The 12,326-nt window shown below is 40.6% G+C and overlaps 1 protein-coding gene across 1 annotated transcript; it reads left to right on the top strand.

Annotated features, from left to right (window-relative positions):
• Positions 1-854: 854 nt before the first annotated feature.
• Positions 855-12,276, top strand: LOC117256770 (rano class II histocompatibility antigen, A beta chain-like). Its single transcript, XM_078171291.1, has 5 exons — positions 855-1,680; positions 2,390-3,382; positions 5,046-5,336; positions 6,334-6,609; positions 11,475-12,276. Exons 2-5 carry the CDS (start codon positions 3,271-3,273, stop codon positions 11,594-11,596), a joined length of 801 nt encoding a protein of 266 aa, XP_078027417.1. The 5' UTR covers positions 855-1,680; positions 2,390-3,270; the 3' UTR covers positions 11,597-12,276.
• Positions 12,277-12,326: the final 50 nt, after the last annotated feature.

Here is a 12,326-nt window from a genome sequence, read left to right as displayed (position 1 = left end):
TCATTATTTGATGTTTTAGGGCCACACAGCATGTCGGGGTTAAAATATTGACATTGGTATCCCTGAAAGTCAAATGGTTTTAGATAGACCATGTGCATCCTAATTGTCTAACACAGTGTGATTCACAGAATAATTACTTATGTTCTATAAAACTGACAGGACACAAGACAACTGCTATTCTGGTACAGGGAATATTTTACTAACGTTTATTTATTTTTTATGAGACAAACACAAATATATTTTAAAATGTATCTTAGTAACTTTATCTGTGAAGTCTGTTTTGCTGCTAATACTTGTGTTCCTCTAATTATGAATAAAAATATGATTGTATCTGTGGTGCAGTGGTTGTGTTGTGGCTTGCCACCATTTTGGCCCCGTTTATCCCTTCATCCCTGCTGCAGCATTACGGTTATAAAGTAACAAAAGTCATTTAGCAGCGACGTATCATTTCCCCCTTTTCATCTTTGCATGCATTTCAGTGATCTGAATGAGGAAGTTAAAGTTCATAGCCAGTGGCAGCGGCAGCCGATTTTTACTGTTTTACTGGAGGTGCTGGGGGGGCTTGACTATTAATTGGATGTACTAAGGAGTTGTGGATATAGCCTAACAATATAAGCACGCAGAGTCCAAATCAACAAAAAATCATGCACATTATGGAATTAGAGGGACCACCAACAACAACCATCTTTGAACAACACATTTTTATTTTAATTTTGCTGGGCTCCACAGTCATCCAGGCAACCCTGGATATAGCAGCACCTGAGAGAGAGAGAGAGAGAGAGAGAGAGAGAGAGAGAGAGAGAGAGAGAGAGAGAGAGAGAGAGAGATTTCACAGGCCATAATACACACACTGAGCAATACAAAAGAACGACAGCTCACTGTCCATAACAGCACCCAGTGACACAGTCCTTGGTCCTGAAACGGCCCTCACTAACACATCACAACAACACTATCGACTATGCCTGAGTATAATAAAAATTAATCCCTGTACTGCGCCTATGGCAGGCTAATATATTGTTACTCACCACTAGACATCTTTACAGTAGAACGTGCGTCTGTTATTGTGATTGCTGGCAAAGGCAGCGATGATTTTATCTGCGTCCAGATCTTTGGTCCTCCTGGTGTTTATGGTCAAGTATGCCAGGTTACTGTTGCGCGTATGGTTACTGCTGTTCCTCAGGTATGTCTTCAAAGGCCAGAGGCGAGAGGTGCTGCGCTCGGGCAGGACCTATCGTAAATAATGTATTATCAGGCACCCCATAATACATTATTTACGGTATGTTCGCTAATTGATGCATTAGCCTATTCATAGATAGCCTATTAATAATATGACCACCAGATAATGTGATACAATAGAACAAAAACAAAATCAATTTTATAAGCATTTCATGGGGGTGCTACGGGGGTGTTGTGGGCTTCTTTGGGGGTGCTGAAGCACCTCCAAGCTCCCCCCCAGCACCGCCTATGTTCTTGGCAGCTTTCTGCTCTGCTGGTGTGGTGCTTGTGGTCACAGAGACACATTAATGAAAACAATATCAGATGCCCTTAAAAACTTGGAGACAAACGGAGACGGCAGCTACCATGTCCATTCTTTCCTGGAGTTCACACCTGGCCAACAGGACAGGGTCAGCTGTGTGGTGGAGCACATCAGCCTCAGGGAGCCCAAGATTTCTGACTGGGGTGAGGATGGAGCTAAGATTTTATTTTTGATTGGATCAGATGAGCAAACTCAAAGAACTGCTCAACCTGGACCCTATTTCCCATGTTTTTGTGTCTCAGGGACTCATGGGAACAACAGTTTCTGAAATTGGTGTAGTATTGGGCGAGAGCGCTGCAGCTGTGAAACAGGCTAAGTTAACGAGTCACATGAGTCACTTAGACACAAAAACATGAGAAAAAGGGTCCAAGCTGAAAAATAACAGAGTTCCCCTTTAACTTGTTCTGGAACAATACAGCTTCCTTTTTATGTTCAGTACAGCATTATTTTGTCATTAACAGGCATTGTGTATTCTGCACATATATAACAGATTTTTCTCGTCATTTTGTTGCAGACTCTTTATATTTATATTTAGCATTTAGATTTAGATTTAACATTTAGGTGCCACATTTAATATTTAGATTTAACTATTTAATATATTTCTAAGTTAACAAATATTGCTGTAAATGTGGTAAAAGGTGACGTTAAAAGATTCACAACACTTTTTTAAACATTGTTTGAAGCTAAATATAGCAAAATGTTGATGTTATTTTCAGCGTGAGACACTTTACAAACAGCACCCTATACAATACAGCTTCCTTTTTATGTTCAGTACAGCATTGTTTTGTCATTAACAGGCATTGTGTATTTTGCACATATATAACAGATTTTTCTCTTGTCATTTTGTTGCAGACTCTTCCTTTAATCAGTCTGAGAGGAGCTTCGTGATTGGTGGAGTTGTTGCTCTGCTGTTGGGAGCAGTGATTCTGTCCTCAGGACTGATCCACTACAGGAGGAGACGCTCTGTAATCTGATAGAAAACCTGTTAAATCAGCCAGTCCTTCTGGATATTTCCAACCTGGACCTAATTTTACTCTCACTGGAAAAATAATAAACCCATACAACTTTATTTACATCACACATTTTATACAGAAACATGCAACAGAATGTGAGGTGAGAGTGATTCAAGCAGTCTCACATCAGCGTCTTCTCTTTTCTGTGAGTTGATGATCTCTGATCTTTCAAATGAAAGAAAACTTTAAAATAAACACTGACATTAAGAAAAGAGAAAGAAAGCTGACAAACTAAAACACAGTTGAATCAGGCGTCTGTGAGGGGCTTGAAAAAAGGACGAGAGGAGTCAGCTGAGGAATGATACTTTAGTTTTCTATGCGGTGTTTAGTTTCAGCTTCTCGTGAGAAGTCTGACATGTTTTCAGGATCCAAACTTTTTGAACTTGTTCATAAAAGTTGTGACTTACTATGAAATGACCAGAGTTTGTATTCACTGACACTCTGAACTCAACAAAGACTCTCTATGAATGCCTCAACAATACAATAAAAAAAAGTTTTAAAGAGTGGATGCTGTTGTAAAAACAAATGAAACACATTGATGCATTTATGAAGAATGTTTCAGAATGATGTTGTTGTTGTTGTAGATGTTTATAAAAATGAATTTCATATTGCACATTGGTGGTTAATAAATCTAATATTTTGGAGAACAGGTTGGACCGAACAGTACTACAGGATCATGTTCAGTAGTTTCAGTAACTGGTCAAAAGAAAAGAATCACTCATGAACTGCACAGCGCTGGTCGAGAATCCACAACACTCTGGTCTAACTGTCTTCAACATGAAATGTTTCACGTTCCTGCTGTTTCTGTATCTTTTCTCTCGGTCTGTGTTTGGTGAGTAATTCTAATGTTGTTCATTATTTGATGTTTTAGGGCCACACAGCATGTCGGGGTTAAAATATTGACATTGGTATCCCTGAAAGTCAAATGGTTTTAGATAGACCATGTGCATCCTGATTGTCTGAGGCAGTTTTTATACGCAGTTAACACAGTGTGATTCACAGAATAATTACTTATGTTCTATAAAACTGACAGGACACAAGACAACTGCTATTCTGGTACAGGGAATATTTTACTAATGTTTATTTATCTCACACAAGACAAATACAATTTTAAAATGTATCTTGGTAACTTTATCTGTTTTGTCTTTTTGCTGCTAATACTTGTGTTCCTCTAATTATGAATAAAAATATAAATGTATCTGTGGTGTAGTGGTTGTGTTGTGGCTTGTCACCATTTTGGCCCCGTTTATCCCTTCATCCCTGCTGCAGCATTACGGTCGTAAAGTCACAAAAGTCATTTAGAAACTCTGGTAGAATAGTAGACGTCAGTGTCCTGGCAGATTCGAGACGTATCATTTCCCCCTTTTCATCTTTGCATGCATTTCAGTGATCTGAATGAGGAAGTTAAAGTTCATAGCCAGTGGCAGCGGCAGCCGATTTTTACTGGAGGTGCTGTTGGGGGGGGGGGCGGGGCTTGACTATTAATTGGATGTACTAAGGAGTTGTGGATATAGCCTACCAATATAAGCACGCAGAGTCCAAATCAACAAAAATCATGCACATTGTGGAATTAGAGGGACCACCAACAACAACCATCTTTGAACAACACATTTTTATTTTAATTTTGCTGGGCTCCACAGTCATCCAGGCAACCCTGGATATAGCAGCACCTGAGAGAGAGAGAGAGAGAGAGAGATTTCACGGGCCATAATACACACACTGAGCAATACAACAGCTCACTGTCCATAACAGACAGCCGTAAGCCGTTTCAGGAACGGCCCTCACTAACACATCACAACAACACTATCGACTATGCTTGAGTATAATAAAAATTAATCCCTGTACTGCGCCTATGGCAGGCTAATATATTGTTACTCACCACTAGACATCTTTACAGTAGAACGTGCGTCTGTTATTGTGATTGCTGGCAAAGGCAGCGATGATTTTATCTGCGTCCTCCTGGTGTTTATGGTCAAGTATGCCAGGTTACTGTTGCGCGTATGGTTACTGCTGTTCCTCAGGTATGTCTTCAAAGGCCAGAGGCGAGAGGTGCTGCGCTCGGGCAGGACCTACCGTAAATAATGTATTATCAGGCACCCCATAATACATTATTTACGGTATGTTCGCTAATTGATGCATTAGCCTATTCATAGATAGCCTATTAATAATATGACCACCAGATAATGTGATACAATAGAACAAAAACAAAATCAATTTTATAAGCATTTCATGGGGGTGCTACGGGGGTGCTGTGGGCTTCTTTGGGGGTGCTGAAGCACCTCCAAGCTCCCCCCCAGCACCGCCTATGTTCTTGGCAGCTTTCTGCTCTGGTGTGGTGCTTGTGGTCACAGAGACACATTAATAAAAACAATATCAGATGCCCTTAAAAACTTGGAGACAGGTTTTGTGGGCCGACAGAAAAACAACATCTTGCCAATATCTTGTAATCTTTGGTCATGTCGTCATTAAGTAAGTCTTGTGCCTTCTCCTTTCAGATTGTGCTGCTGATGGAAATGGATACTTCATATTCATTGACAACTGGTGTGCCTGGTACACCAGAGAGCCGGAGCAGGTGGAGTTTCTGATCGACTGGTATTTTAATGAACAGTTTACGATGCGGTACAACAGCACAGTCGGGAACTGGACAGGCTTTACTCCAGCTGGATTAATCTTTGCATCGATGTATAATGAAAACATATATGAAGTTAAGCAGAAGATATTAGAGAGGCAACTGATATGTGTCGACAATACTAATTTGTTATTTACTGGAATGGATTTGAACATGGGTGAGTGATATGTGTGTCTCTTTAAATCATACACAAACAGAACTGCAAAAACATCATCTTGTGGTTTAAGAGTAGCTGTGCTATTTCTTGATAAAATGCCAGGCTTGACAAGCATGGTGGTACCAAACCTGGCAACCTCACTGTCACGACACCAAGATATAAAGTGCAGACCATCCACCTTTTCAATTTGTACATTGAAATCTGAGTGAAAATGCTAATTTTTTTTTAGAAATCTTTAAATATCTCAAAAAAGTTCATATGCTCTGTTCGCCACAGAGCTTTTCTGCAGTAATCCAAAAGCCAGAGGAAAAATCCCGTTGGCTTTTGGCGAGGGAAACAGGGCAACACTAACTATGACGTACAGGAAAAGGTCATCCCAGGAGCACTGTATTGTTTTCCTTTGTTTGTGATTTAACTGGCTCTCTTTCAATTACGTCACAACATTGTGCCCTTTTCTGCAGTGGAACCTGAGCCTGCAGAATCAGCACTGGGCTATGAAGCCAATTTGACATTGTGGCCAAACTATGGAATTACAACTTCCAGGTCCATCATGTGATGTCATGGGGCCAAAAATGCTTTTTCAACAGACTTACATTGTGAACAAGATGTTTGTAAATCAGTGGATACATTTTTTTGAGCATCACAATCCCCACAAAATAACTTGTTTCACGATTGGGATTTGATTCATTCAGTCTGATAACATTTCATAATACTAGAATAATACTGTACAGTTAAATCATTTATCCCCAATCAAGTTAGCAAAGCGCTAAACTGGAAGTTAGCCTCTGGGCTGGTGAAAGTCTCAAGTATTATTTATCATGCTCAGTGCATCCATGGGAGCAAAAGGAGCAAAGAGATTTGTTACTCAGTTGTTAAATACTGATGAAACATGTCGGAAATGTTCAGAGTAAACACTCCTCAAACAGTAGACACACATGCTGTTGGCTCAAAGATGGCGGCCATCTTTCAGTAAAAACTCTTCATCTTCTGATTTCAGCTGAACCCAACATCACTCTTACAGAGACCACCACCTCCAGTCACGACACCATGCTGGTGTGCAGCGCTTACGATTTCTACCCCAAACACATCAGAGTGACATGGCACCACAACGGACAGGAAGTGACTTCAGGCGTGACCTCAACCGAGGTGATGACAAACGGAGACGGCAGCTACCATGTCCACTCTTTCCTGGAGTTCACACCTGGCCGACAGGACAGGGTCAGCTGTGTGGTGGAGCACATCAGCCTCAGGGAGCCCAAGATTTCTGACTGGGGTGAGGATGGAGCTAAGATTTTATTTTTGATTGGATCAGATGAGCAAACTCAAAGAACTGCTCAACCTGGACCCTATTTCCCATGTTTTTGTGTCTCAGGGACTCATGGGAACAACAGTTTTTGAAATAGGTCCAGTATTGGGAGAGAGCGCTGCAGCTGTGAAACAACTGACCTACTGCTAAGCCACGCCCCCTCCACTCACTCAGACAAAATATCAACATTCAGTGACCGGCGCTATGGCAGGTGTCACAGTACATGGTATTTCGCAGGAGGCAGTTGATGATTTTTGGAGACATAACGATCAGATGTCATTGAGGGCCTAAAAAAGGGCCTAAACTACGCATTGGAGGGATATATTCATCATTTTATTGTTGAGAAGGTCGATGAAAAGCTTAAATTACAAGACAAAATTTACAGGTCACAGTGTACGCTTGTGAACCGCATCTCGTTGCCGTCACCATCAAAGACAACAAGTTAAAGTGCCACTGAAGTTAAGGTTTTTGGCTCAGAATATGAGAAAAGGATAACGGCCTTTTTACCATCTTTACCAAGAGTGTCTCTCCGTTAGTTTGGTGCTACAGTATTTACACTGAATCATTCAGCATAACGTTTGCCAACCTTTGTTATCTCTGCCATTACAGATAAGTTAATGAAGCTAAGCTCCAGAAGTAAACGTTAGCTTAACTAGAGCCCTTTGGACAACAGCTAACAATGATGTACGATCACCAAAGTACAAAACTAGAACAAAACAGGCTAATGAACTCCCAGCAAACAAGGTGACATGATGAACAACGCAGCTAGGAGCTAACGTTAGGCTAACTTTAGCTAACGTTAGCTAGAGATGTTAAAGATAACTTTATATTTCTTTCCAGCAAAGTGACAATATGTTGCCTCAAACACAATGTTGACTTACCTTAGAACAGATGTAGACATCATTGTTAATCTTATTCATGTTGAGTTGATGTTGTGGTCTAACGTTACCACACAACTTTATCCAAAGGAGACACTTTTCTCGGTTGAGATGTAGTTTAAAGTGTAAAAAATACACCTGGTCGCCCAGCCTCTCAGGATACCTTGTGTCAGAGTCGCATGTACCCCATGCACACCGTTTGACCATTTTTAAACTTCAAATCTCTGAAAAAGCTCATAAAACCGAACAAAACTGACTTTCTGTAATGCATTTCAATGGACGTCCAGGCAGAGAATGTCCAAGTGTATGGGAATGGCTATATGCACTGTGATTGGCTCATTGCGTTTGAGGGCGGGGCTTAGCCATAGGTCAATTGGGTCAGGTACACTCCCTCTGTTTACCTCCATTACAGGTGCTTGTTTCTTGCCACTGACAGGTCAGATCGTTGTTATAAGTCTCTTACAGCATAACCAACATATTCTCACTCCAACCTTGTCACATATCTACGTTTGATCAAAGACTTTTCATCTGCATACAATGTGCAAGGTACCCTGGGTGTGTTGGTTGTTGACGTTCTGGGACATTGTGTCAAGTTCTGCCTGTTACATGCATTGTCTTCTTTGAAAATACACTCTTTAAACACTGCAAATCTACTTTATTTTTTTCAACAACAGGGTTTAGACAACAAAAGCCTGTGGTTGGGTGAATGCAAAAAGAACAAGGTTTGGCTTCATAATCTTGCGGGGCGGGAACACTGGCCTTGCAGGTGAAAATCAGTGTTGGGAAGAAAAAATGAACTTCGGGCACTCATGCGGTTAAGCAGGAACTTGAATTAAGTTAAAAAAGCCTTTATTTAAAAACATTTTACATTTAAACACCAACTGGTTTCGACCCTAAGGTCTTCATCAGTGTGTAAAAGAAAAGTCTGTGTTTTTTGGACCCATCTATCACACCTCCCGCCCACCCTACTTGGACTTTCACTGCCTTAACTTCCGTTCTTGTCCCGCCGTGTTTTCCCCTGATGCCACCGGCTACCATTTAACCATAACAGCAACTAGCTGCATGTCATGCCGACATTAAAGGTTGGTTTTGTTGTCTAACACCACAAGTCACTGCACAAGTGCCAGATTTCGATGTCTTCGGAGTGAGAATGGGTCGACATAACAAAAAGGACTCTACAGAGAAATTAAGCGTTTTTCTGCACTTTTCGCTTGACCTGGTCTGTTTTGCGTCCAAGTCTCCCTAAAGAAGTCTCATTCTGAAATCACAGGTACTAAAGTAAGAGATGGAGAGAGGGGTTTTTGTGTTGGAGTTCAGAGAGTGTTATCTTACTCTGATCTAACAGACTTTTCATAATGATGTAAGACACTCATCACAGCAATCTGAGCCTGTCGGTGGCAAAAACAAAAACTTTTAATGGAAGTAAAGTGACACGGCACACCTGCTCCAAGTGGTTACACTGCAGCCTGTTTGGCTGCTTCCAGCTCAGCGTTGCCAGGTGGGAAATGTAGGTACCAGAGACAAAATTATCATATTTTGAGGGAAATTATCGTACATCCGTCATAACCAAAATAACAATCCTACTGATGCGCTATAGGCAATTATACAACAGTTAGTTTCGACCGAGTAATTTGATTGGACGAGAGGCATTCCGTCCGTGAGTGCTGATATAGAGTACAACATCACGGGGACATGTAACAGTAAAATCACTCCAATCACAGGTGTTATAAATATAAATACAACCGTTAATTAACCAACTGTCACACTCGCTACAGTGACACAAACTGACACTATAGCGTTACACCAAGAAGATGGATAGATATTTTCCCCAAAATTACATTTGAATTAAATTATGAGTGGTCGTTAGGAGAGGACGAGGAAAAGGAAAGCCAGGACTCTTCTGTGCATACCTCCAGGTGTGTTTGTGTAACATCTGCCAAGCTCGACAAACTGGAGAGGAGCAAAAATTAATTATATATCTGGCCGTGCCAACATCCAGGTTTGAACTGGACGAAGTTACACAGCTGCAGATCAACGTAAATACAAAGTAGCTTGTGAGTTCCTGGCATGTGTGCTGCGTTGCCTGGCAACGGACTGGGGGAAATGTTTGTTTTCACGGAGCTACATGACATACTTAAATAATTTATTTCATCACCTTTTGTTAACATTTTCTTACTCAGCATTGCTGTTTAAGCTGTTGTTGAACTGTTGTATAAAAGCAATATCACACTCGAGGTCGTGATGTTGTAGGCTACTGTATATCGTCACGGCTGTAATTGTCTGCGGCCTCATGCCTATGACCGAATCACAGCTGTGATGATACACAGTACAACATCACTTGTGATATTGCTTAAATATAGTCACTCTAGTGTTTACTTAATTTTCCATTTTCCTTGCTTCTGTTTTTCCTCTTCTTCTGTTTTGAATCTCATTCTCGCTCAACTTCCTGATGGGTCCTAGCGCCTCGTGGGGCGGGTACAGCTGACAATTCAGCCAATTGTGCTCATTGTTCAGAGAAAAACGTCACCTGTATCTCATGCTAAGCAAAGTGCGATTGGCTGGAAACATGTCACATGGGAACAGATGCCTTCAGGGCTCACAAAAAAACTCCGGCATACTGATTACAACCACACATTCATGAAATGGTCAAATTATCGTACATTTGGCCTTTTTGGGATTATTGATCGTACAGAGGGCCAAATTATCGTACAAATACGATATTTATCGTACACCTGGCAACACTGTTCCAGCTGCAGCACGCAACACATCACACTCTGAAAACCACTCCCATCAGAGAGGGAAAAATATGGCACCACAATAGGCAACACAGGGGCTGAAATGCCAACAAAATACCAGTATTAGCTAAAAACATTAGATTTCAGCATGTCAGAGGATTATTCTAGCACCCTTTGTCTTCCAGAGAGAAAAAGATATATTGAAAATCTCAATATTGTTCGTCTGTCTCAGTGTCCCGTCTCCTTATCTTGCTCATTTCAATCAAAGGTTTATCTGTTTAGCAGCTTATAAATGTTTACTTCTGGGGTCTTTACCCTTTTAGTATTGCATCCCACCACACAGCAGCTTTTCGGCATGTTTCTGTTGTTGCCAGCAGACGTAAGGGACAAGGAGGCACCTTCACACAATACACAGTAGTGTTGTCACGATACCAAAATCTTTGTTTCAGTACACATTACCAATATGAATTTCGATACTTTTTGATACTCTTCGGTACTTTTCCTAAGGAAAAGTCCATTTGGATACAAACCTTTAGAACAATAAATAGTAGGGGTGTAACGGTACCAAAAAAATCATGGTTCGGTAAGTACCTCGGTACGGACGTCATGGTTTGGTAACTCAAATGTTCCACTAAGTTTGTGTTGTCTCGTGTTGTCTCCCTTTGCGAGGCAGACTTTCTCTTTTCTTTTTCACGTGCGCCAGCTGCGGATGTTGATACAGGGATTGTCATACACACCACTTGTGCAATCTGTGCTCCAATAGGAACAAGAAAGGCGTTTGTGTGCATACATGAGTAAAATAAATTAACTAAATTAATGAATTGAATCAATTTCAAAGTACCGGTATTTTCCAAATGCAGTATAGTACCGTTTGGAATACTCTAGTACCGCGGTACTATTTTAGTACCGGTATACTGTGCAACACTAATCCACAGTCAATGAGGAGTGAGGAGTTGTTTTCCCCTCCGGTGGGGACAGGACTTTACTGTGTTCTTTCTCTTCACTGGATCAATTTAAAAGATGTTGTTCCCATGAGTCACTTAGACACAAAAACATGGGAAAATATTGTCCAAGTTAAAAAATACCAGAGTTTCCCTTTAACTTGTTCTGGAACAATACAGCTTCCTTTTTATGTTCAGTACAGCATTGTTTTGTCATTAACAGGCATTGTGTATTCTGCACATATATAACAGATTTTTCTCTTGTCATTTTGTTGCAGACTCCTCCTTTAATCAGTCTGAGAGGAGCTTCGTGATTGGTGGAGTTTGTGCTCTGCTGTTGGGAGCAGTGATTCTGTCCTCAGGACTGATCCACTACAGGAAGAGACGCTCTGTAATCTGATAGAAAACCTGTTAAATCAGCCAGTCCTTCTGGATATTTCCAACCTGGACCTAATTTTACTCTCACTGGAAAAATAATAAACCCATACAACTTTATTTATATCACACATTTTATACAGAAACATGCAACAGAATGTGAGGTGAGAGTGATTCAAGCAGTCTCACATCAGCGTCTTCTCTTTTCTGTGAGTTGATGATCTCTGATCTTTCAAATGAAAGAAAACTTTAAAATAAACACTGACATTAAGAAAAGAGAAAGAAAGCTGACAAACTAAAACACAGTTGAATCAGGCGTCTGTGAGGGGCTTGAAAAAAAAGGAAGAGAGGAGTCAGCTGAGGAATGTTACTTTCGTTTTCTGGGTGGTGTTTAGTTTCAGCTTCTCGTGAGAAGTCTGACATGTTTTCAGGATCCAAACTTTTTGAACTCATTCATTACAGTTGTGACTTACTATGAAATGACCAGAATTTGTATTCACTGACACTCTGAACTCAACAAAGACTCTCTATGAATGCCTCAACAACACAATAAAAAAAGTGGATACTGTTGTAAAAACAAATGAAACACATTGATGCATTTATGAAAAATGTTTCAGAATGATGTTGTTGTTGTTGTAGATGTTTATAAAAATGCATTTCATATTGCACATTGGTGGTTAATAAATGTCATTTTCTTGGAGAAAATGTTGGACTGCACAGTACTAATGGATCATGTTCAGTAGTTTCAGTAACTG

This window comes from Epinephelus lanceolatus, chromosome 1 (genome assembly GCF_041903045.1).
Source record: "Epinephelus lanceolatus isolate andai-2023 chromosome 1, ASM4190304v1, whole genome shotgun sequence".
NCBI classification, from domain to species: domain Eukaryota; kingdom Metazoa; phylum Chordata; class Actinopteri; order Perciformes; family Serranidae; genus Epinephelus; species Epinephelus lanceolatus.
The sequence above is the reverse complement of the archived record's forward strand: the minus strand, read 5'-3'. Positions and strand labels throughout refer to the sequence as shown.